Consider the following 26,351-nt stretch of genomic DNA (forward strand, 5'->3'; position numbering starts at 1 on the left):
ATTTAAAATTAAATAACATTTAACATACAACTGAAGTATTTAAGTTGATTTGTCCTTCCAAATTATTTGAAAACAAGCTGGAAATGAATTTTAAAGGCTTTTTGAGTAAAGTTTTGCAGCAAACCTATGATTAAGTACTTATTTTTTTACTTCAGAGGGATTTGGAGAGAGTGCGTGCAAGAGTAGAGAATATATTTACAGGACTTGTGTTTTATTTTGTTGATAACAAGAATTTTTAAATAATGATTGCTTAAAGTTTTTAATTATGCAGCTGTTTGAGCTCGTTCTTTATCATACTACAGTGGGTACAAAAGCATTAGTTAATTCTTTTCAGGAATCAATCAAAACACTTGTTTCACTGTCTCTAGGCAGAATTCTTCCAAACCTCTTTCCAAATACTTTCACTCCAGGTGTGCATTGTGCCCGCCTCTGCCCCGGAATAACATAATCTCTGACTCAATGTGAACAACACCACTGGATATCTTCCAGCAATATTTTCAAAACAGAAGAATTAAATCAAATGTCAAACATATCTCTGGCTCTCTAGAGATGGTTTACTTAAACTTTACTTTTTTTTTTAAACATAGCACACATTTTTGTAGCTTATGCAATTAATATATATCACAGTTCAGGGATTTAAGAGAACTGAAGACAGCAGGACTATGGCTACCGAGTAAATCCTTACAGTAACTTTTTAGAATGCTTTTGTGATTACGATGAGCAAATCGTACATTTAAAATAATGTTTAGCTGACATAAAAATGATCAAACTTCCGAACAGAGTACTTCATGGTGATTCCAGGTCTCGGAATAAGAGCTTAAGAAATAAAAAAATACCCCAGAGCCTTCAGTCTGATGATGAATGGGGAGGAAAATAGAGCAGTCTTAAACTGTGCATTTTCTTCTGTTTAAATTAGTAAAACTGTTCCACGTGTATAAAGTAACATTTTTTGTTATACTAATGTAACATTTTTTGAGATACTAACGGGCAATGTAATTATACAGTAAACCACAGGGAAATGGTGCGATGCATTTACCCGTCAGTGCTGATGCCTGCAGCACTGGAAGCTGTGAGACAAAGCTAAAGAGGTGGTTTTTCATAGCAGCAATTTAAACTGAGGTAGACTCTGGCTGTCTGCACATGCTAGCAATGCATTCTCTTTTTGTTCACTAGCAATTGGAGACAGTATTACAGTCAAAAACAAATTGCCAAGTTGAAGCGGTTCTGTAGTACAAATAAAGCATTTACTTTAGTCCTGTTACACAGTTGGTTACTCCTGTCTGTGTGTCACACACACCAGCAACCAACTGTCTGATTGGATTAAAGTCCATTTTATCCAGCCCTAATTGTACACAACCCTCAAAGACACATGGTAAATTATAGCTCAGATTTTATACAACGCCAGCAAAACTGGTGCCGAGATATTACATTATTTCAAAAATGACCATAGCAGCGACCCGATTGCTTCACTAATCTCCGACCTGCCACCCTGTGCAGCCTACACGTGGCTCCAGTCACAAACTACATGGATGACCCTTAATGCCCTCTGAAGCGCCTTGGGACATTTTACTACATTAAAGGCTATATAAATGCAAGTTGTTATTAATGAAGTATCCCAAGACCATCCTCACAGTCAGAGGGCAACTAGGAATGGGCAATAATGACAGTATTGCCTACTGAGGGAGAAAGAAAGAAAGATTTGCATTTATATAACGCCTTTCACGAACACCAGACGTCCCAAAGCGCTTTACATCCAATGAAGTACTATTTTGAAGTTCAGTCACTGTTGTAATGTAGGAAACAAATCAGCCAATTTGCGCTCAGCAAGCTCCCACAAACAGCAATGTGATAATGATCAGATAATCTGTTTCAGTGATGCTGACTGAGGGAGAACTATTGGCCAAGGTACCGGGGAGAACGCCCCTGCTCTTCTTTGAAAGAGTGCAATAGGATCTTTTACGTCCAACTGAGAGAGCAGAAAGCGCCTCAGTTTAACATCTCATCCGAAAGACGGCACCTCTGACAGTGCGGCACTCCCTCAGTACTGCACTGGAGTGTCAGCCTAGATTTTTTGTGCTCAAGTCTCTGGAGCGGGACTTGAACCCTCGACCTTCTGACTCAGAGGCGAGTGTGCCACCCACTGAGCCATAGCTGACACTGAGAATGAAAACTTAAAAATAACAAACAGCAATTTTCTAGTTGATCCTTTTGCAAAGATTTTTAGTGAATTCTAAATAATAGCCCAAATAAAAATCCAGTGGTTGGGGGGGGGCTGGCGAAGGGTGGTACTGGAAAGGAACAGGAGCCTTAAACAGTTTTGAAGATCTTGAATACTGACATGTCAATTGTTGCTGAGTGCAGACTACATTCATCGATACCTCAATAAAAGAAAGTGAGACTGGTTGAATGAAATGGGTTACGTTCCAATATTTATTTCATCACAATACCCAGGGTTGGCTATTACACATAGATATCGGGCCGGAATTTGCTGTGAAAATAAGGGTGAGGCTAACAGCGCTCGCTGTTACTTATGTGCAAATCGGAAGCAGCCTCTAGAGGGCGACTGCACATGCGCAGTTAAACCTGGAAGTTGCTGTCTGAGATAGGCCGCTCTTCTGTAAACTGCGCGAAAACAGCATCTTACCGTCTGGCTCCGCATTCAAATGTATTGAACGCCGTAAAGTTCCTGTAATTACATCGTAAATACAGACTAAGCTCGCCACAGAAAATGAAGTCGAGTCATTCCAGTCTAAGTACCCTTTTAGCAGTGTGATAAGTCTTAATTACTGCCAAACAAGCTCTCTAGCACTGAATATTAACTTTAACAGGTGTGGAGTCTCATTCCTTCAAGCTTTTAATTATTGTTGGAGATTTTCTAAAAATTTAATATTTTTTAAAACTTTTTGTTTTCTCTTAATCCACTCTTTCCTCTCTTTATTTCACTTTCTACACCTGATTTGACATTGAATTCACTATTCTAACTGACACTTCCTGGTTCAGGATTCTCATTAAAGATTAATCCTCATTAAGGATTCTTCAAGCTGACTGTGTATCTCCTTAACCAGTTACTTGCCCTGTACATACAGATCCCAGATGCCCTGCAGAGAACACCACACCATTTGGATGACCCACTGACAGCAGCTTGCCATGAAAAAGTGCAAGTCTAACGGACGCCACTCACAGCAAAATCTGGTTAAATTTAGCTGGTGAAATAAATTGCTTCAGCATCTCCCAAACCAGCGGCCTCTTCCACCTAGAAGGACAAGAGCAGCAGACACATGGGAACACCACCACCACCTTCAAGTTCCCCTCCAAGTCACACACCATCCTGACTTAGAAATATAGCGCCGATCCTTCATCGTCGCTGGGTCAAAATCCTGGAACTCCCTCCCTAACAGCACTGTGGGAGCACCTTCACCATATGGACTGCAGCAGTTCAAGAAGGCGGCTCACCACCACCTTCTCGAGGGCAATTAGGGATGGGCAATAAATGCTGGCTTTGCAAGCGAAGCCCACATCCCATAAAAACAAATTTAAAAAAACCTGTCCCAGGTATTTGGCTGCATGTGGAAACAGCTCCCCCAATTAAAGAGTTGAATGAATCAACAGGTAGCTGAGCCACACAGACCAGTAAGGTCAAGGTGTGATCTCCAGGGTGTGATGAGTTAGCTGATCTACAATCAACCACAACATGCTTGGTATTGGGACTGGAAAGTTGCCAACGGTTCCCATTCCTTATCACTATCTAGGAACTCTGCTGGAAATGTGAATGTGCGGACGATGAGTGCGGGCAGGATCAGGTTCAAATGTGATAGCCCATGGATTGAAAAGCCATCCAATACTCACTACCAAAGCCTCACACATAAATAGTAGCCAGCTGAGGGAGGTACCGAAGAAAGACGAGCACCCCCGGAACCACACTCCAGTGAGGGGGCATTGCATTCAGGAAAGGAGGAAGGAGAAAAGCTCCAATTGTTGTTAATGCCCCTTGGTTAGACAAAGGAAAAATGGTTACGGCTCCCAGTCCTGCTCTCTATTCAGTGACTCCTTTTGGAACAGCACTACAGACGTTGTGCTTTGACAGGATCAGCATTACCTACAATGCTCCATGCCTGCCACATTCACGGTTAATGCTCCAATGTGCATAATCACTACCTGGGCAAGGCACCCATGGACCCGGTGGAACTGTACCCCAGCACGGAGAGGAAAATATGAAGAAAATTGAAAAAGGAAAGATAAATACAGATACTTTTATATTGTTCATGTTCTCTCATCTCCACAGCAGTTCCAAATAATTGATTCCAGATCAGTATGCAAACAATAGTCAATTTCTGTCATACTCAACAAGATAAAACTTAGCAACACTAAAGAAGTCTATTGATTACAATTCAGTTTGTATCTACATGTAAAGAAAACATTTGCAGGGCTATGGAGAAAGAGCGGGGCAACGTTCCCGCTAAGCTGCACGGCTGCACAGCGGTCTTGAGGTCCTGTGCCGGCCGCTCACTGGCTTTACATTGAAGAAACTGCGCATACGCGAAAATCTGAATGGGCTGCGCAGTCAGGAAAAAAAAAGAGGGAACATTGCAGCAGGGGTGTGGGATTACTTGGATAGCTCTTTCAAAGAGCCAGCACAGGCATGATGGGAAGAATCGCACTGCGATAATTGAGAAGCTACTTGAGTTGTCAAAGGGTTAAGAAAATGCCATGGTTCATTATTACAGTTCACTGAATGAGAATTTGCTCTGCATTAGAATAGATAACTATAGGGAGTTGAAAACATAATTACAGGGCACTGCATCATAGGTTACTGAAAGAAAGGTAGTCTAATATAGATTTCTTTGTATTCTGTAGCTAACATAAGAGAATGAGACTGGACTCGCACCTGCCAATGAACAATCTGAATTCTCTGTTTATATACAGCATGACATTTACCCAACCTTTAACTGTGGCTTTTGTATACTATATTGATTAACAATTACCTTGATAGCACTATTTTGCAACTGTACTTTGTGCTGAAATGGCATGACAACCAGAAACACCCTCTGCTCTTAGAAAGCAAGTACATGGTTTAATGCTTTGACACAGAGAACTTGCACTAGCAAATTAACATATTAACACAGTCTTCCAAAGTGAAAAAATCACACTAATTGTAGGGAATAATAGATAATTGGGACCCATTACAAAGGTGAATGTGGTCTCAAAAAGATTTTGACCAGTATCTGGACAAGATGATAGTCATTCTACACATACACAAAAGCAAAGATCAGCCTCAATACATCTGTAATATCTCTGATTTAATCACTTTGCTCAAAGTAAATAATGTTTTTTCCCATCTATTCCTGTTTATCAAAAATGATCTACATCCTATCAGGATTCTGTTGGCAATGAAGCTGTGCAACATTAGTGATCCAATGACATCTATCTGGGGTGCTGCGACTATGACAATGTGGATTTAAAATATGCAGATTAACTACTTTACAAAGATATAACCATTACTTGGCAATCCTAGCAAAACTGGGTTTTGTGAGAGGAGTCCCTCGCCTCAATTTGCATAAACTGCTGGCTGCATTTCAGAATAGCTGAGGGTATAACTTGATCTGTTCTCTGTAGGATATGTTTAGATTCTGTATTGTTCCACAATTCTGGCACAGATTTCATGAAATCCAGAAACGTGCAGGAACATTAGAAGAACACAAGTAGTAGTCAAGGACCAGAAAGGGCCATTCAGATCTTGAATACTTATTCTTCTGATTAATTCACTAAAAGACGAGCACTGAATTATATTTTCAATGTCCCTAATGGCTGATTCTGTTACCTTACTTGGCAGATTATGTCAAACATTGACTACTCTAAGCAGAGACATTTTTCTAGCTCAGTTTTAAATATACTTTGCATTAGTTTAAATTTATGCCTGCACCTTTAATCTGGGCCCAGTGGTCTGATTCATCTTGGAATAATATTCTGGACTCACTTTATCTGTACCATTTAATATTTTGTATACACTGATGAGATCCTCTTCTTTCTGGACTTTAAATTTATTATTCCATTTAATTTTCTATATGTTTGCCCAGTTATATAGCTGATCTAAATCCTCCTTCACATCATTAACTGCATTCCTGATTCCCCTTATTTTAGGGTTTGCAAATGTAATACAAACTTGGTTTCTGCAGCCAAGTCACTTCTGCATACATAAAAGCAATAGGATCGAAGTTCTAACACCACCGTCCAACGCTACCCTTCCCATGATAATTCTGTTTATTATTTTTTAACCAAACTCTTATCTAGTCACCTATCCTACCTTAGACTTGCATGAATATGCCTTTCAAGGTGACTTATCAGAGATTCTTTGAAAATACAAATAAATATATAGGGAGTTCAACTGTCTATTTTATTGATAATATCCTTAAAGAAATCAAGGAGGTTTGTGGAACAGGCTCTTTCCCTTCTAAATTGATGCTCGCTTTTTTTTTGTTAAGCTATTGCTACACGGGTTCTTCTCCAGCCATCTCCTTAAAATGGTTTCCACTTATTTTAAGCTAATTTGTTAATACTATGTTTGCTTCCTATTAATCCTATGGAACTTCACCAGAGCCCTAGTTAGTTCTTATAACTTTCCTCTACTTGAAAAATGTTGTTGGATTGAATGACAAAATGCTCAGTGCCACAGAGTAGATTCAAGTCCTGCTTCATTCACTTCCTGATCCAAACAGGTGCCAAGTGGAAGCTGTCTTGTCTTCCACAAAAGGCAAGTGAAAATTAGAGTGCAGAGTCACAACCGGGCAAGTCTTTGGCAATCCTCCCATCCAGGCAGCTGGTTATAAGGTGCACTGATGATGGTTTCAGATCAGGTCATGCTCTTGTCTTGATTGGGGAGGCATCAGGCCAGGTTGGCAAAGAAGGGGACACAGGTTATAAAAGGGGGGAAATCTTATCCATAAACAATTTTTTAAAATGTACACGTTATCAAAATGGATCAGAAACTTTTGTCACTTCTTCTACTCAATGTGACTAGTGAACTGTTTTCCTCAGCAACCTATTTTAACCTCTCTTCCTCCCTAGATATACCTGAGGAAGAAGCAGAGGGAGAAAAAGGCAGCTGGTCTGCATCCATAGAGTCAGAGTTATAATCATAGAGTTATACAGCACAGAAAGAGGCCCTTCAGCCCATCGTGTCTGCGCCGGCCATCAAGCCCTGTCTATTCTAATCCCATTTTCCAGCGCTTGGTCCATAGCCTTGTATGCTATGGCATTTCAAGTGCTCATCTAAACGCTTCTTGAATGTTGTGAGGGTTCCTGCCTCTACCACCCTTTCAGGCAGTGAGTTCCAGATTCCACCCTCTGGGTGAAAAAGTTTTTCCTCAAATCCCCTCTAAACCTCCTGCCCCTTACCTTGAAACTATGCCCCCTTGTTATAGACCCCTTTACTAAGGGGAAAAGTTCCTTTCTATCTATCCTATCTATGCCCCTCATAATTTTGTACACCTCAATCAGGTCCCCCCTCAGCCTTCTCTGCTCTAAGGAAAACAACCCCAGCCTGTCCAGTCTCTCTTCATAGCTGAAGCGCTCCAGCCCAGGTAACATCCTGGTGAATCTCCTCTGCACCCTCTCCAATGCAATCACATCCTTCCTATAGTGTGGCGACCAGAACGGCACACAGTATTCCAGCTGTGGCCTAACTAGCGTTTTGTACAGCTCCATCATAACCTCCCTGCTCTTATATTCTGTGCCTCGGCTAATGAAGGCAAGTATCCCATATGCCTTTTTAACCACCTTATCTACCTGTGCTGCTGCCTTCAGGGATCTAAGTACATGCACACCAAGGTCCCTCTGATCCTCTGTCCTTCCTAGGGTCCTACCATTCATTGTATTCCCTTGCCTTGTTAGTCCTCCCAAAATGCATCACCTCACACTTTTCAGGGTTAAATTCCATTTGCCACTGTTCTGCCCATCTGACCAACCCGTCTACATCGTCCTGTAGCCTGAGGCTTCCCTCCTCGCTATTCACCACCCCACGAATTTTCGTGTCATCTGCGAACTTACTGATCATACTTCCTACATTCATATCTAAATCATTAATGTACACTACAAACAGCAAAGGACCCAGCACCGATCCCTGCAGTATAACACTAGACACAGGCTTCCAGTCACAAAAACAACCTTCGACCATCACCCTCTGCCTCCTGCCACTAAGCCAATTTTGGATCCAATGTGCCAAGTTGCCCTGGATCCCATGGGCTCTTACCTTCTTGACCAGTCTCCCATGTGGGACTTTGTCAAAAGCCTTACTGAAGTCCATGTAGACCACATCAACTACACTACCCTCATCCACACACCTAGTCACCCGCTCAAAAAATTCAATCAAATTGGTCAGACATGATCTCCCCTCGACAGTTGTCTTCTTCTTAGGCAGTCCCTCGGAACCGAGGAAGACTTGCTTCCACATTAAAAATGAGTTCTCAGGTGACTGATGAGTCCAATGCGGGACCTACAGTCTCTGTCACAGGTGGGGCAGACGGTGGTTGAAGGGGCGGGTGGGTGGGGTGCTTGGGTTGACGTGCGCTCCTTGCGTTGCCTGCGCTTGGCTTCTGCTTGCTCCCGGCGAAGAGACTCGAGGTGTTCGGTGCCTTCCCGGATGCTTCTCCTCCACTTTGTGCGGTCTTGGGCCAGGGATTCCCAGGTGTCGGTGGGGATGTTACACTTTTTCAAGGAGGCTTTGATGGTGTCTTTGAAGCGTTTCCTCTGCCCACCTGGGGCTCTCTTGCCGTGCCGGAGCTCCGAGTAGAGCGCTTGTTTTGGGAGTCTCATATCGGGCATGCGGACAATGTGACCCGTCCATCGGAGCTGATTGAGCGTGGTCAGAGCTTCGATGCTGGGGATGTTGGCCTGACAAAGCCATGCTGACTATCCTTGATTAATCCTTACCTCTCCAAGTGGAGACTAATTCTGTCCCTCAGAATTTTTCCCAATAATTTCCCTACCACTGATGTTAGGCTCACTGGCCTGTAATTCCCTGGTTTATCCCTACTACCCTTCTTGGCCCTGCCAACAATTCAGAACAACATGGCTATACTAAAGTTGTTTGCGTACAGACATTTTTTGGCACGGTGTAGAAGTGTTTTCATCAGTTGGTAGGAATGGAAGCCGTGTGAATTGATGCACACAGGGAAGTTACTGTAGATGATGGTATGTTAGTGGTGAGAAGAGGAAGATGGGCACACGGCTGCGCATGCAGTGGCCAAATGTGGTAGTCAAGAGAAAGTCTCCTGCATTAGTATGGCATGAATGCATCTAACAGCCAGGAAAAACTTTGTCCTCTGCATCCTCTTCAGCCGCTGCTGCTCCTGTTTCTTGCACAAATGCAGATAGGAGCGCCTCTACCTGTATCCTCAGGTGCGGGAGGTTCTGGCAGGTTAGTGCCAGACATCTCCAGAGCAGCCTCGCCTCCTTCCATTCCGCTTCCTCCTCTTCCCGAAAAGCAAAGAGAGTGGGAAATTCCCAATGTGGAACCCAATTTGTGCACAGACTGAAGGGGAGGGGTGGGATGAAGAGTGCCGCACGCCAAATGGCAGAAGATTCATTAGTGGGCAGCAGAAAAAACAATCCTAAATCAGTGGAGAAATAAGGATTCTCTTGAAATTATACCTAGTGTGGTTAGTGGTCAACAGCCCAGAGATCAAAAGTTCAAATCTCACCATGACAAGTTGTGAAACTGAATTTGATAAATCTGGTCATTTGTTGGCTGGCACCAGAAAACATTGCCATGAAAGCTGCTGTGTTGTTGTGAAAAGGGACCTATCCGGTCTGGCTTACATATTTCACACTATGTAGTTGACTCTTAATGCCCTCCTGGCAACTAGGGATGGGCAATAAATACTGCTTTGTCGGCATCATCCATATCCCAAGAACAAATTCAAATAAAACATGTTCGACTCCTTAAATGTATTTCCTTCATTTGCTCATCACCTAGCAACCCTGGATATGATTTCTGCTGCGCGTCAATGAGGCTACAATGACAGAAAATGAGATGTATGAGGTTACCAAGTCATTACCACCTTATTTAAATACGCCCACCCGTTTTACAGTGGGTGTTTTCACCGCCTGCCAGAAATGAGGGCACAAAATTGAGCAGGCATTGAAGTGGGCCGAGATCCGGCACACCAGACTGCCGCACCATTTCCCATCCACTGGAATACTGTCCAAATTTTTTTTTTTTTTTTTTTTTTTTTAATAAATCGGGCAATATTTGTACATTAATATGAACCAGGGGGCCAGTCTCCCCCTTCGTGATCCCTCCCCTCTAATGAATATTACCTCATACTCCACAGTGTCCAGTCCGAAGGCTTTCCACTGGTATTTATTTAATACCGCATTCTCCAAAGAGCCTTTATGTTCATATTTTATTATTCTTCACTGCATAGAGCTTTTCCAAGATGTATTTATTTCAACACAGCCTTTCCCTTGATATATTTGATTATATACTTAGTTATTTCTTGATACTCGGCAAAGCTTTTCCACTGAAAGGTATTTATTTCTCAGTAATTCAGAGGCTTTCCAAGGTCTGCTGTTTATACATTCATTTAATTCTATCCAATATCTAATTTTTTGAGGCTACATATTCAATTTCTGGCTTAGCACCAAAATGTATTTAATGAATTATATAAAGGATTACATCACTTTAAAAGAGTTTTTTTTTACTATAATTACTTTTTAATTACATGAATATAAAATGATTTTAATGCATCATGTGGTTACAGCAGATGCACTGAAGAGACTCTCACATGGTTGGGAATACACTATTAAAATGATTCTAATTAAAACTACCTGCTCTCTCATAGGCCCCACTCTCCTTTCCAGCCCCCCAGCTAAAACATCTGCCCCTACCCCAGTGATTTTTCTCACGTGCACTTGTTCCAATGGGAAGCTGAGTCACACATAAATTGCTGCATACAGTACTTTTAAACTGGAATTGCAAGCTTCCTTGGATGAGACATCAGCAGGAGGTTGAGGCAAAGCCTTGCTGTGACAAATCTCAGCGAGTGTCAAAGTAGCCACTGCTGAGAGAGCTAGGCCCAGAAGAGCATGCTCGACCAATGAGCTTGAGCAGTTTCTCCTCATCAATGAGCTCGAGCAGTTTCTCCTCATCAATGAGCTCGAGCAGTTCCTCATCAATGAGCTTGAGCAGTTTCTCCTCATCAATGAGCTCGAGCAGTGTCTCCTCATCAATGAGCTCGAGCAGTTCCTCATCAATGAGCTCGAGCAGTTTCTCCTCATCAATGAGCTCGAGCAGTTTCTCCTCATCAATGAGCTCGAGCAGTTTCTCCTCATCAATGAGCTCGAGCAGTTTCTCCTCATCAATGAGCTCGAGCAGTTTCTCCTCATCAATGAGCTCGAGCAGTTTCTCCTCATCAATGAGCTCGAGCAGTTTCTCCTCATCAATGAGCTCGAGCAGTTTCTCCTCATCAATGAGCTCGAGCAGTTTCTCCTCATCAATGAGCTCGATCAGTTTCTCCTCATCAATGAGCTCGAGCAGTTTCTCCTCATCAATGAGCTTGAGCAGTTTCTCCTCATCAATGATGCAGGTCATAGAGTCATAATGGCACAGGAGGCGGCCATTCGGCCCATCGAGTCCGTGCCAGCTCTCTGTAGAGCAATTCAGTCAGTCCCATTCCCCCGCTCTATCCCCGTAGTCCTGCAAGTTTATTTCCCTCAAGTGCCTATCCAGTCTCCCCTTGAAAACACTGAGTGTCTCCGCTTCCACCACTTCCGTCGGCAGCGAGTTCCAGGTCCTCACCACTCACTGTGTAAAAAAGTTTTTCCTCACAAAAAGAGGAAGGTTTAGATGTAGTTGCATGAAGAAAGAGAGTCATACGTTGTGCATTACATGGTATAAGTGCTCCTGTCAGTACAGTGTGCCATCTGACTTAGCGTAATCAACACCATGAGAGAATCTGCTAGTTTTGGGAGAATTCTGGATGAACAGTATCATTGAGGTGGCCATTCATCTCCTTTTGGGGATGGTTACTCAGAAATCTTCCAAACTGAAAACTGTTCAAGTATGGATTTTGATCGCTACATCAAGTAAAAAGCTTCACATGTGTGTGGGCAGGATGGTGACTGCCCAGCTTTGGTCTGGCCAATTAGTGGCTCAGCCTACTTGGGATGTCACAGCAGTGTTCTAATCGCCCTCGTTTCATTCTCCTCACTCCATTATTGGCATATTGATTCAACATCCTGCCCCCCGCCATACCAATCCGATATTTCTTCACGCGTTCTCGCTGGTCCTCCAACCCATGTCACAGAATTTCCTTCTCTTGCTAGTCTCAGCCTGGTGATTTACTCTGTTCCCACCGCTATTGTTGCTGATTTAGAACGTGTTTTGCAATGTTTTTGGAACCACTGCACAGGGGTGACCTTTCTGTGCATGCCTGATTTTCCCAACCCCATAACGTTACAACTCAGTGGTCCTCAGTAACGTTTGTACTTAAAAGCACAACAGACAAGACAACAATAAGATCATAGGGCAAAAATAAACAATAGGCCCAGCAAAACTAGAGAGATAAATAGCGGCAAAAATGTAGAAGAGGAAAACAGTTAATAGAAATGAACCAAAAACCAGCAAAATGGGAAACAAAACCATTACGAGTATGAGTTGTGAACAATAAGCTGAGAAGACATACACAAGGTTACATTTATGCTTTTGTCCTAATTAATAGCAGTTTCAGATGTGCATCAATGCAATAGTGCCACGATAACTCTAGAATCAGGCAGTGATCTGACTCTGAAACGCGCTAAAGTCATATAGTGCGAGAACCCCTCCAGGACCCTGTCTCACCTGGCACCAGCTGGAGTCTAGCTGGCATAGTATTTGCTGTGGGCATCTGGCAATTTTCTTCTCTCTCATTGATTAAGACTCCAGGAATCACACAGAGGAATCACGATCACCAAATAAGTTGGGGCCACAGTTGAGATGCTGCTTCAGAGTGGGAACAGGAGTCCCAGGGCCGCAGGGCAGGACCATGGTAAAATCATAAACTTCACTCCAGGCCCCAGATTATGCATCACCAACTAATCTTTTTGCACACCTGTCTAAAAGATATTTTACACTTCAGTTTACATTTCGACAGCTGTACTTACTGATAAAAGTCTGCTTCTTTGACTGCCTCCTCACATTTCTTCAGCGTTTTTGTGTGCTGGTTCTGCAGAGACTGCAGATCTGACATGGCTTTCATGCACTGCATCTTCAGTCGCTCATAGTCATGGCTCGGCTTTGGGCTGGGTCTGTCGCGACAAATATCTGAGACATTAGTAACAGCAAAATCAAGGAGTCGCTCTATACAAGATTAAGGAACATAGGAACATTAGAAGTTGGAGTAGGTCATTCAGCCCCGCGAGTCTGCAATTAGATCATGGCTGATCTGCACCTCAACTCCATTTTCCCACCGTAGCTCTATATCCCTGGATACCCTTACCTAACAAAAATCGATCAATCTCAGTCTTGAAAGTCCCAATTGACCACCTGTATCCACAGCCTTTTGGGAGAGATAGTTCCAAATTTCTACTACCGTGTGGAAAAAGTGCTTCCCGATTTCACTCCTGAATGGCCGAGCTCTAATTTTAAGATTATGTCCCCTGGTCCGCAATTCACCCACCAGAGGAAATAGTTTCTCCGTATCTACCCTATCGAATTATTTTAACATTTTAAACACCACAAAAGGAGAGTCAGTTGGCAGACTTGGCCTGCAGCGCTTATTCCGATTGGTCGAGCTGACCGTGATGGCGGATCTCCTCTACATACAACATATTACTAGTGTTTCCATGGTGCTTCAGTCTGGCGTTTACACCCATGTTGCACACCATTTTAGCAAATAACCAATAAGCAATAACCAAAGAAGTAAAGCAATCAAAAACAACTTGCACTCAGCTTTTCATCTTACCATTTAGCAACAAATGCACAAAAAAGTTAACGTGCACATGGATACACCCCGCAAATGAGTATCGAGATCACAGGCCCAATGATGGCTTCCAGAACTCATGGTGTTATTTACTAATCAAAACTACAATTAGCCACATCTGGATTCCCAATCAGGCACATGTGGCTCCTGGCGAATGTATTGGACAACATTGCTCTAGATACACACCTTTCACGACCCCATGACGTTCCAATTAAGTGCTTCTGAACTGTAGCCACTGTTGTAATGCAGGGAAACGTGGCAGCCAATCTGTGCACAGCAAGTTCTCATAAACCACAAGATAAATCACCAGATAGATTAGATCAGAGTCCACCAATAGCTATCCTTATTTCTAGGGGTGATTAACCTATTTCCTTATTTTTGCACTCCCACAGGGAGTGCTGGATGATAGATTTATCTCCTGCATCACCTCATAACACTAACTGCAACAGGAAGACTGTCAGTAGATTAGGAGGGGTGACTAAAAGCTTGGTCAGAGATAGGTTTTAAGGAGAGTCTGAAAGAGGGAGAGGGAAGTGGCAAGGCAGAGATGTGTAGGGCTGAGGGCATAGTCGCCAATAGTGGGGCAAAGTGATTTCAACATGCACAAGAGATCAAAAGTGGAGGAATGCAGAGTTCTTGGAGGTTTTAAGCACCTTGGGAAGTATTACTACGTTAAAGGCGCTATATAAATGCAAGTACAGGAGACTTTGGTTTATCCGGAGGTTATATGTCCGAAATACTCGATCCAACGGCAAAAATCAGGAGCCGTTTTCTATAAGTTATTTTAGTTCTCGTTGCTTTTTTTCCCCCCAGTCAGGCACTGCAAGGTCTGTAGCTATAGCAACAGCTTCAGCTAGAGACGCTTGCAGCTGCAGCCGACTGTTTTGAAGCTGTGGGTTTATTGATTCACACGGAGCTTTTCAGTTCCGTATCTCTCAACATTAACGCTGGTGTGTCCGGCACTTTTGATGGTACGGCACCAGCTCGGTCCCGTCAGTGCCGGATACCAGAAAGTTTCCTGTAGTTGTTGTGGTGGAGCTAGAGGAGGTTATAGAGCTAGGGAGTGAAGAGGCCGTGAAGCGTTTTGAACATGAGGATGAGGATTTTAAAATTTGAGGCACTGGGGAAATGGAAAGCCGATGTAGGTCAGCGAGCACAGAGACGATGGGTAATGGGGCATGGTGCGGGATAAGATATGGACAGCGGGATTTTGGATGAACTCGAGTTTATGGAGGATGGAGAATGGGAAGCCAGTCAGGAGGGCATTGGAATAGTCAAGTCTGGAGATGACAAAGGTGCAGGTGAAGGTTTCAGCAGCAGCTGGGCAAAGACAAGCGATGTTATGGAGGTACAAGAAAAGACACTGACAGGAGTCAAAAGGTTGAGAGTGCAATCAGTAACAAGCTATAACTTGCAATTCTCTATAGAGTCTGAAATAATAAGGAAAGGACATCTGAAAGGAATGTCTCCTTTACTTTTTACAAAGAGTGGAATTACTTTAAAAATGTAGAAAACTAAATGTAACATTATCAAAGTTGGTCTTTTAAAGCTTAAAAGCACCTCCATCGAGTACAGGGAACTTTGTGCTATCCGGCACCGACGGGACCGAGCTGTTGCCGTCCCATCAAAACTGCTGGACAAACCAGCACTAATGTTGAAACATACGGAGATTTTGAGCTCCGTATCTGGCAACAAACCCTATTGCTTAGCAACAGCTTCTAAACAGTCGGCCGTACCTTGCAAGCGTCTCTGTAGCTTAGCAACAGCTTCAGCAAGACCTTGCAGAGCCTGACTGGTGAAAAAAAAGCAACGAAAAGAAAAAAAACCTAACGAAACAGCTCCTGATTTTTGCCGGTGGCTCGAGCATTCCGGACAGTTAACCTCCGGATAAACCAAAGTTTCCTGTACGCTGAAGTGCAAGTCCAAGATTCATACCTGCAATCATCGAATGTTGACCCAGGAGAGGAAAGTGCTAGCTGCTTGCGTAACTCATCCCGTTCACGAGTGACCTGTCGAAGTTGGAACACTATGGCTTCTAACTTCTCACTCATCTGCCTGGTATCCATGAGTATTGGTGGAGGAGAAGCAGCTTTCCCAGATGTACCTGTGCCTATTTAAGGAAAACAGTGGCAACAGACTTATGGTTATTCATTCTAGAGTCAAAATAAACTGACAATAAAAGCAAATGATTTGCTGAAACAACCTTTCATGGGCGTTTTTAACCCTGCCCTGGCGGAAACTGGGTGGCAAACTTCCCGCGCGGGCCGCTCACCAGCTGTGACGCTGGAAAAGATACCGTGTGTGCGCGGCCGCGCAGCAAATTTAAAGGGACCACACACCTAAAATAAAAATGAGAGGGAACACTGCTGAGCGGGCAGTTAAAATTACCCGGGGGACTCACCTGCCGACGTCTCGTACCGATCCTGCAGGCTATGATTTTAACCTGAGCAGATGAGAAGGCCATCCACCAGAAACCAGAGGGTCCCTCTTTAAATATGCAAATTGGGCTCCGATTGCGTCATCGGGATCAGACTATTTTTTAAACAATGGGCCTAAGCAGGGATTTATCACCAACTCTTCCCTTCTTAATAAGACAATTATAACGTCATGCTAATTAATCAATGGCCTTTTAGTCTAAAAGATCCTTTACACCTACGCAGAATATTGCATGCATTCTATTTGATTCACAGTGCAGCCTGCTTTTTTTCCAAATCTGCTTCAACCAGTTGGTTTGCACAATTGCCTCAACTGTAGCTGCTCGTTTGAAAGAATAAAATAACCTTTGTGAATTTACTTTGGCTACTGTGTTAAGTATATGCTACAAATTCATAAGGAACAACTTTGGCCATTGCAGAAAAATAGCACCAATCTATTCGTGTTAATGTTTCTTGGCATCAAAGTACAGAAATTTCAATGCATAGATGTTTAATGCATGGAAGTTTTTTGAAAATCATTCCAATTTATTAGAGATAAAATTGCGAAGTTACAGGGCACTGAATGTGAAAATAATGCGAAAAGAAACATGATTTCAAATTACAGGAAACTCTCGATTTACCGGCACCTAAATAACCGGAAATCTCTGTTAACCGGCAAAATTCAGGAGTAGGTTCAGGTAAGTTTTACTTCATATTAATGGCAGTTCCTGGATCTGTGGCTGTGTAACTGGGGTTCCTGCACTTGTTGCTAAGCAACAGGGACGCTTGGTCTGTGGCCAGAGTTCCTGCACGTTGCTAAGCAACAGGGAAGCCTGGATTTGTTGCTGTGTACAGGGCTCTCGTACCTTTTAACTATGCCTCTCTGTAATCCGGACTTTTTGATAAACCGGCATCATACCGGTCCCGGATAATAAAGAGTTTCCTGTACTTTAAAATGTACAGCCGTGTTCACTTTCAATATACAATTTGTAACAATATTCTGTGAAAAGTTAATTGTGGCAGTTCTAACTTTCATAAAATAAAATCATAAAATCACAGCATTTTACAGCTCGGCGAGTGCACCACTTAGACCCAAACACCAGCCCATTTCCCATATCTTTGTATTTTTTTCTTTTTCAAATATTTATCTACTTCCCTTTTAAAAACTATTACTGTAATATGGATTTCGCTTCAATCTGTTGGGGCATTTCATATCTTAACAATCATCTGGGTAAAAAAAACTCTTCCCATCCTCTCCCTTCACTTTTGGCGATGATAGGAAATCAATGTCCTCTAATTATAAACTCGATGACCAGTGGAAGGTCTCGTTTCCCAACTTACTTGATCAAAGCCTCTTATAATTTTGAGCAGCTCTATTACATCTCCTCTTAATTTTCTTTGTTCTAATGAAAAGAGCTCCAGTTCATCTGTTCCCTCCTCATAACTAAAGCCACCCATCCCTAAGATCATGCTAGTGAATCTCTTGTGCACCATCTCCATGGCCTTGATATCTTTTGCAAAGTATGGCACCCAGAACTGAACACAGAATTCTAACTGTATTCTAACCAATAATTTGTATAGGTTTAGCATTTTGTACTTGATGCCCCGTTTATAAAATTGTTGAATGAAGTTTTATAAATAGATGCATTGAGATTTTTTAAATGATTGGATGTAGTTCATAAGAGTCGTATAGCACAGAAGGCGGCCATTTGGCCTATCGAGTTTGCGCTGGCTCTTTCTAAGTGCAATCCAGTTAGTCCCACTCGCCCGCTCTTTCCACACATCCCTGCAAATTTTTTCTCCTTCAAGTATTTATCTAATTCCATTTTGAAGGCTACTATTGAATCTGTATCCACCACCCTATCAGGTAGGAATAAACGGGTCTTTTTCCGAGTGGATGGCAGTGACTAGTGGGGTACCGCAGGGATCGGTGCTAGGACCCCAGTTATTCACAATATATATTAATGATCTAGACGAGGGAACTAGATGTAATATCTCCAAGTTTGCAGACGACACAAAGCTGGGTGGGCGTGTGTGCTGTGAGGAGGATGCAGAGAAACTCCAGTACGATTTGGACAGGTTGGGCGATTGGGCAGATGCAGTATAATGTGGATAAATGCAAGGTTATCCACTTTGGTGGCAAAAACAGGAAGGCAGATTATCTGAACGGCAATAGATTGGGAAAAGGGGAAGTGCAACGAGACCTGGGTGTCCCTGTGCACCAGTCGCTGAAGGTAAGCATGCAGGTGCAGCAGGCGGTTAAGAAGGCAAATGGTATGCTGGCCTTCATGGCGAGAGGATTCGAGTACAGGAGCAAGGGTGTCTTGCTGCAGTTGTACAGGGCCTTGGTGAGACCACACCTTGAGTATTGTATGCAGTTTTGGTCACCTTATCTGAGGAAGGATGTTCTTGCCATGGAGGGAGTGCAGCAAAGATTCACCAGACTGATACCTGGGATGGCAGGTATGACGTATGAAGAGAGATTGGGTCGATTAGGCTTATATTCGCTAGAGTTTAGAAGAATGAGAGGTGATCTCATTGAAACTTATAAAATTCTAACAGAACTAGACAGACTAGATGCAGGAAGGCTGTTCCCGATGGCGGGGGAGTCCAGAATCAGGGGTCACAGTCTAAGGATAAGGGGTAAGCCATTTAGGACCGAGATGAGGAGGAATTTCTTCACCCAGAGAGTGGTGAACCTGTGGAATTCTCTACCACAGAAGACAGTTGAGGCCAATTCATTAAATATATTCAAGAAAGAGTTAGATATATTTCTTAAGGCTAAGGGGATCAAGGGATATGGGGAGAAAGCAGGGACAGGGTACTGAATTTGGATGATCAGCCATGATCTCATTAAATGGCGGAGCAGGCTCGAGGGGCCGAATGGCCTACTCCTGCTCCTACCTTCTATGTTTCGATGTAGTGCATTCCAAATCCTAGCCACTCGTGTAAAAAAAAATTTCCCTCATGTCACCTCTGGTTCTTTTGCCAATCACCTTAAATCTGTGCCCTCTGGTTATTGATCCTTCAGCCATTGGAAACAGTTTCTCTTTATTTACTCGATCTAAACCCATCATGATTTTAAACACCTCTATCAAATCTCCTCTTGGGCGTCTCTGCTCTAAGAACAACCCCAGCTTCTCCAGTCTATCCACGTAACTGTAATCCCTCATCCCTGGAATCATGCTATTAACTCTCTTCTATACCTTCTCCAAAGCCTTCATGTCCTTCCTAAAGTGTTTGGTCTTATTATCCCTATCCATTTAAAATAACCTAAGGTCATATCTACAATAATCTATAGGCAAAGAGTTATGTTAGGTGCCGGGAAATACTTCTTTTCGCAGAGTTACTGCCTCCTGGAACAAACTTCCACAACATGTAGTGGGATCGCAACAGTCCTTTAAAGGGGAACCTGACAAGTTCTTGAGAGAATAGGGCATTTATCAGTTGTAGGTGCTATGTGGTTGGGCAGTTTAGATTGTGATGCATCATGAACAACTGTGGTTTCCTGGAGCTGTTTTACAGAGTTGGAGAGGAATTTCCCAGAGCTTGTCCTGGATTGTTTTTGTTTCTCTGAGGAGCTGCATCATTAGGAGTGGGATTACAGTGCGTCGGGTTGCACTGTCTGATGGAGGGGTCTTTTCACACCCTTCTTTTCATATGTTCGTAGTTGGTTCACATTTGTCAAAGACACAGTAACTGAGTAGGACCTGGACTGTGTCACAGTGAAAGGGTGAGAACTTACCAATACTGCTGAGAGAGCTGCTACTTTCTGAGTCGGAAGGCATTGTTGACAGCACGCTGTAGGTAGATCCTGGAAAAGAACAAGAAAGAATACAACTTTAGACTAGAAATTATCAAAACTCTTCCTCCCCAATGAAGTACTTTTGATGTGCAGACACTGTTGTAATATAGGGAAATGTGGCAGTTAACTAGCATACAGAATGGTCTCACAAACAGCAATAACAAATGACCAGATAATCTGTTTTAATGGCATGGGTTCAGAGATAAATGCTGGTCAGAACATCGGAAGAGCTCCCCTGCTCTTCTTCGAATAGTACCATGGAATCTTTTGCATCCACCTGAGATGGGAAGATGCGGTCTTGGTTTAACCGCTCATCCAACAGTGTCGCACTCCCTCAGAACCTCGCTGAAGTGTCAGTCTACATTATATGCTCAAATCTCTGGAGTGGGGCTCGAACCCACCACCTTCGGACTCAGAAATTAGTATTGCCATTAGCAGCTGTACATATTAACACTCCAAGATGAGCACAATTAGTCTCTCCACGTAGATTTTAATACCACATCTATCAGCTGAGTAATCTCAAGAGCTACTCATGGGCACTGTGCATAGATATTTTAAAGCTGTCAGTTCTCAAAGAAATTGAAGTAGGCAGAAGTGCATTCCTGTTACCGGTGCTTAGCAACACAGCCACGTATCAGCATTGATGGGTTAATTATGCTCTTGCTCATGTCTAGAATGGCAAAAATTAGAGCTATAAAAAGAAATTTAGCTCCACAATAAGTCGTGTTTTTAAAGTTTTCTTTTGTTATTGCCACATTTTAATAAGTAGTGATGGCGATGTTTTATGGGCACCGCCTGTGTATATTGCAACAGTAGAAACCATAATCCAATAAAGATTTAATTTCAAGCAGCTACTGAAATAAATAATTGTTCAAACTGTACCTGCCCTTGAATTCCTGCTAACCAGGGTTGAAAGCAAGTGAAGAAAGTTTTCTGAAGAAAATTTAAAGACATGATTACCTTTCAAGTACCTTCCATACTTGCGATAACTAAAACTGAAGCAAAATTGATATAATAGACATAGTTTCCAGGTATACTTACAGCAAATCAAAAACTGAATATTCAATGGTAAAGCATTGATTATGGAATGTATCCCACTCAAACAGGACCTACGCATTCTATCCCACAGCAATCATGAGTTATTTGAGAGACTGAATATGTATTCAGCAGCTTGCCATCAAGTATCCTACAAACGTCACACACCCATCCCCGACCTCTGCAGGAGGCAGACGTGTACATGGGACGGGATCGACCCAAGATCTCGTAGGTTAAATGCATGGCTATTTCCATTTAATGTACTGACTCTGATGTGGAAGAGATGTGAAAACACAAGGGAAATGCAGTTACTTAGGTGAAGTGGTCAGTGTCAGGAAAGATGAATGAGTTATAGATGTTGAACTGTTCATGCAAGTCAGAATGGTACACCAAACCAACTGGATCATGTAGCCACTCACACCCTTAGAAAACTTCTCCCAAAAGCAACAAAGATACAATTAATTTTGAAAGAGTGGAATATTTACTTCCATGTGTCACATGAAAAAATGCAGCAAAAATGGCCACGGAAAGACAGCTAGAGTGAACACAATCCAATGACAGTTGGGATCCCATTGCACACTGCTGCAATCTGTAATAAATTCAAATGGCAAATTAAAATGAACTAAAGGACTAAATTAACTAAAATGACCATATTCCTGCCTGTCTGCACAGCTGGAAACCTCGAGTGACATCGGACGATGAGTCTGGGCTGATCTTGCCAAGTGTACATAACCACCTTCACCAATAATTCAAGTGGATGTACAGTATGATGTTTACAGGATACTCAATGACAAGGCTTCAACAAGGGGGCACAATCCACCATATCATTTACTCATACCCAATGATTTAACCCTATTGGCACTCCGTGGCACCTAGAAGATCACCAAGAATTAAATTGAACCAGACATTACCTCCTTGCCTTCACGTTAATGATCCCCTTCTAACATAGGCAAACTCCTAAATTACTTCCCAGCCATAGTCTTTCAGCGCATCCCTCCGAGGCGGTGGCAGAAGGACTCAAAGCCAGTCAATGTGGGTGCGGACACTGTGGAAAATAGCCCAATGTGAGAAAATCATACACTGTTTGAGGCTGAATCAGAAGCCGCTTTGCTCCCCATTCCTGATCCACTGCCAGTGGCAAGTCCGCATAACAACAAAAATCCCCATGTAAGTTTTGACACCAAGCATTTGGAGCCTCCTGTGACCCACCCAAAGAGAACATCCCCACAGCTCTGCTGGCAACCCTGAAACCTACCAAGCCTTGATACAATGGATAAGCATTGCAGCACATTAGTAATACTGCTGTCACTCTGCAGAATCGGTCTACCACGTCATCCACAACCCAAGCCACTCAAAGTTCACTAATTAACTCAATATGCTATATGTATTGAAATCAACGTGACCTAAGAGCAAATGCAATTTTTTTTTTTTTTTTTTTTTAAAAAGGTAGATATGCCCTTTTGATGAATACAGGAAACTTTGGTTTATCCGGAGGTTAACTGTCCAGAATGCTCGAGCCACCGGCAAAAATCAGGAGCTGTTTTGTTCGTTTTTTTTTCTTTTCGTTGCTATTTTCTCAACAGTCAAGCTCTGCAAGGTCTCGCTGAAGCTGTTGCTAAGCTACAGAGACGCTTGCAAGGTACGGCCGACTGTTTAGATGCTACAGGGTTTGTTGCCAGATACGGAGCTCAAAATCTCCGTATGTTTCAACATTAACGCTGGTTTGTCCGGCAGTTTTGATGGGACGGCAACAGCTCGGTCCCGTCGGTGTCGGATAGCACAAAGTTTCCTGTATCTACTCTTCCTGTCTGGGAAAAACACTCTCTTTTGCTCTTCCAATCTGTATTCTGAAGAAATTTAGTAGAAGTAAGAACGTTGTTTTGTGTCATGTTTCTTTCTTTTCCAATATAAAAGAAAGACAAGAACCAGACGGAGAAGAAGTGAAGAATGCACCAACACAGGTCTTCACTAAATGATTGTATTCAGGGCAACAAAGCAGCACAGTTTATTCCCTACTCTCCTTTCTCTTCTCTTCTTCCTCACCCCCTCCCATACGAATATCACCGGTGACAGAAAAGACCACTTAACATTATAATTGAAGAAAACACTTATCACACTACTGTGATAGACTTCTAATAGAGCCAGTGTATTTAGCAGACGATCATTATTCTGGGTTGGTGTAAGCTATTTTCATTTTTTTAACTTGTTGTCTGCCATAATGTATGTCAAGAGCATCGCACCATTACTTTCCACAAAGGAGATCCGTGTGATCCGTCCTGTCGGCTTGTCGTGTTTTTGTAGTTGGAACAGTAGCTGAGCTTTTCTCCTCGAGTAAACAGCAAAGAAGGTCCATACCATAATTCCAAGTGTGTACCAACGACAAAAACATGACAAGCCAACAAGACAGATCACACGGATCTACTTTGTAGAAAGTGATGGTATCATGCCCTCTACATACATTATGGTAGACGAGCTAAAAATGAACATTATTTGCACTATCCAGTCAAAATGCTTATTCCAACCCAGAATAGTGATCGTCTAGTCAATACTCTGGCTCCATTACAAGTCTGTTGAATCGCACATTATTATTCAGGCAATATACTTGTACAAGTGCGAGACAGGCTGTGTTCATGAAATCATTGACTTGTAGATCAACTTATTGAGAGCATCACATAAGGACTAAACAAATGCTGCTTAAAGCAACAATGTCCTAGTACATGTTCGAGGAGCTGAGGACAGGGCACAGTTGTGCATAGTTCGCACTCCTAAGTCATATGGCGTAGTCTTTTCCTCAAAAAAAATGAAAGCTTGCACATTAAAGCTACCATAAGCCCTTTTGTAATATATAACCAATATATAGCTCAACAATGAACTGTAACTTCTTGTACAATGAGCAGTGTAGTCATTACAACTTTGAATGCATTAACAAACTGTCCAAGACTACATGCAAACACTTTACTGTATCAATGTACCACCTGAAAAAAGAGGAAGCATGCTTATATTTTGAACAGGTGTAAAGATTTCCCTTTACTGGATATATAAGAAAGCGCACACATTATTCATTTCTTGATTTCTAAAGACTTCAAACAACATCCATCTTTAATAACCTGGTGTGTATTTACAGCATGTAGATCAAATATCATGAACTAGCAAACACATCCAATGATACCCATCTAACATTGCATTACAGATATGGACCCCTTTACAGGAAACCTTCGATTAACCGGCCCCTAAATAACCAGAAATGTCGGTTAACCGGCAAAATTCAGGAGTCGGTTTCAGCTAACTTTTATAACTTGCACAGCAACAAATTGAGGAAGGCAAGGGTTTGGCTGCAGCTGTTGCTAAGCTACAGAGACGCTTGCAACTTGTGGACGTTCTTCTGAAGCTAAGCAACAGGGTTTGTTGCTTCATACGGAGCTCTAAGGTCCGTATCTTTCACTATAGCGTTCGGTTATCCGGAATTGTTGCTGAACCGGCACCACTTTGGTCCCGTCCGTGCCAGATACCAGAAAATTTCCTGTACTTAGCTATTCCTCATTTCCTTTATCTAAAAATAATGAATACATTATTTTTAAAGCAAGATTTCCTTCACTATTATTTTTTAATTTGGGTTCCAAGAACAGGAACTACTGTTGAACAATTACAATTAAAAGCAGTACTCGGTCACTCTGGAATAGTACGCAAAATTTGGGGCTTAACATGAACACCAGTGCACTGTGATAACACTTAGCGGAAACAGATCTCAGCTCCTCTTATATGTTACCTTAAAAGACCACAATGCATATTGTTTTGATGACTTAGAAACATAAAAGCGAGCCGTAGTACTTTGGAAAGCCATCAGTTAGCAGTATCGACAGCAGACCTGAGTGAACCCTTTATCTTACTCACCAGCACATTCACATTAAAAGGGTGGGACAAGTGACTGACTGACCAGAGGGCATTGTTTCCTGAGCTTGAGTCAAAGCACACATGAAAGACAGTTGAAGAACTAAAATGAAATAAAGTCTGTAAAGGAAGACAAGGAACACATTTCTTCTTTTGGTAATAGTTGCAAATATGTAAAAAGAAAAAGATTCGTGAAGATAGATGTAGGTCCCTTGCAGTCAGAAACGCGAGAATTTATAATGGGGAACAAGGAAATGGCAGAGCAATTAAACAAATACTTTGGTTCTGTCTTCACAGAAGAGGGCACAAATAACTTCCCAGAAATGCTAGGGAACCAAGGGTCTAGTGAGAAGCAGGAATTAAAGAAAATTATTAGTAAAAAAAGTGATGGACAAATTAATGGGACTGAAAGCTTATAAATCCCCAGGGCCTGATAATCTGCATCCCAGAGCACTAAAAGAGGTAGCCATGTGTGGTAAACCACTGTCATACCCGTCTGTGTCTGTATGTGTATTCCACTAGGTACAGGTCTGGACATGCCTCGGCTGACTCCTCCCACTATTCCAGGTATATAAGTGACTACCTCCCAGTCCCTTAGTATTCTGGACGGGTCGACCACTCGAGACAAGACCTCCATTCTTTAGTTAATAAAAGCCTGATTGTTACTCGCTCAACCTCAGTCTTTTGAGTAATTGATGGCGCATCACCATGGAAATAGTGGATGCATTGGTTGTCATCTTAAAAAATTCTATAGATTATGGAACAGTTCCTGAAGATTGGAGGGTGGCAAATGTAACCCCACTATTTAAAAAAGGGAGAGAGAAAACAGGGAACTACAGACCGGTTAGCCTAACATCAGTAGTAGGGAAAATACTAGAGTCTATTATAAAGGATGTGATAACAGGACACTTAGGAAATATCAACTGGATCAGGCAAAGTCAACATGGATTTATGAAAGGGAAATCGTGCTTGACAAAACTACTGGAGTTTTTTGAGGATGTAACTGGTAGAATAGATAAGGGAGAACCAGTGGATGTGGTGTATTTGGATTTTCAGAAGGCCTTTGATAAAGTCCCACATAAGAGGTTAGTGTGCAAAATTAAAGCACATGGGATTGGGGGTAATATACTGGCATGGATTGAAAGCACGGTGGCATAGTGGTTAGCACTGTTGCCTCACAGCGCCAGGGACCCTGGTTCAAATCCGGCCTCGGGTGACTGTCTGTGTGGAGTTTGCACATTCCCCCAGTGTTTG

General features: G+C 42.5%; 1 protein-coding gene across 8 annotated transcripts in view; it reads right to left on the reverse strand.

Annotated features, from left to right (window-relative positions):
- The window catches only part of dlg5a (discs, large homolog 5a (Drosophila)), a 224,279-nt gene that overhangs the window by 117,868 nt on the left and 80,060 nt on the right, over positions 1 to 26,351 (reverse strand). For all 8 annotated transcript variants that reach the window (XR_015074204.1, XM_085970512.1, XM_085970509.1 and 5 more), the window contains exons 3-5: positions 20,115 to 20,183; positions 15,891 to 16,065; positions 13,138 to 13,281 (exon numbers count right to left, since the gene is read on the reverse strand). Coding sequence is in view for 7 of the 8 variants with exons in the window: in XM_085970512.1 (XP_085826638.1) it covers positions 13,138 to 13,281; positions 15,891 to 16,065; positions 20,115 to 20,183 (388 nt within the window). In the remaining variant the exon portion in view is untranslated. The remainder of the gene's footprint in view (positions 1 to 13,137; positions 13,282 to 15,890; positions 16,066 to 20,114; positions 20,184 to 26,351) is intronic.

The sequence above is a fragment of the Somniosus microcephalus genome, chromosome 29, assembly GCF_052327205.1.
Source record: "Somniosus microcephalus isolate GS21.2 chromosome 29, FLI_Smic_1.0, whole genome shotgun sequence".
In the NCBI taxonomy this organism is placed as follows: domain Eukaryota; kingdom Metazoa; phylum Chordata; class Chondrichthyes; order Squaliformes; family Somniosidae; genus Somniosus; species Somniosus microcephalus.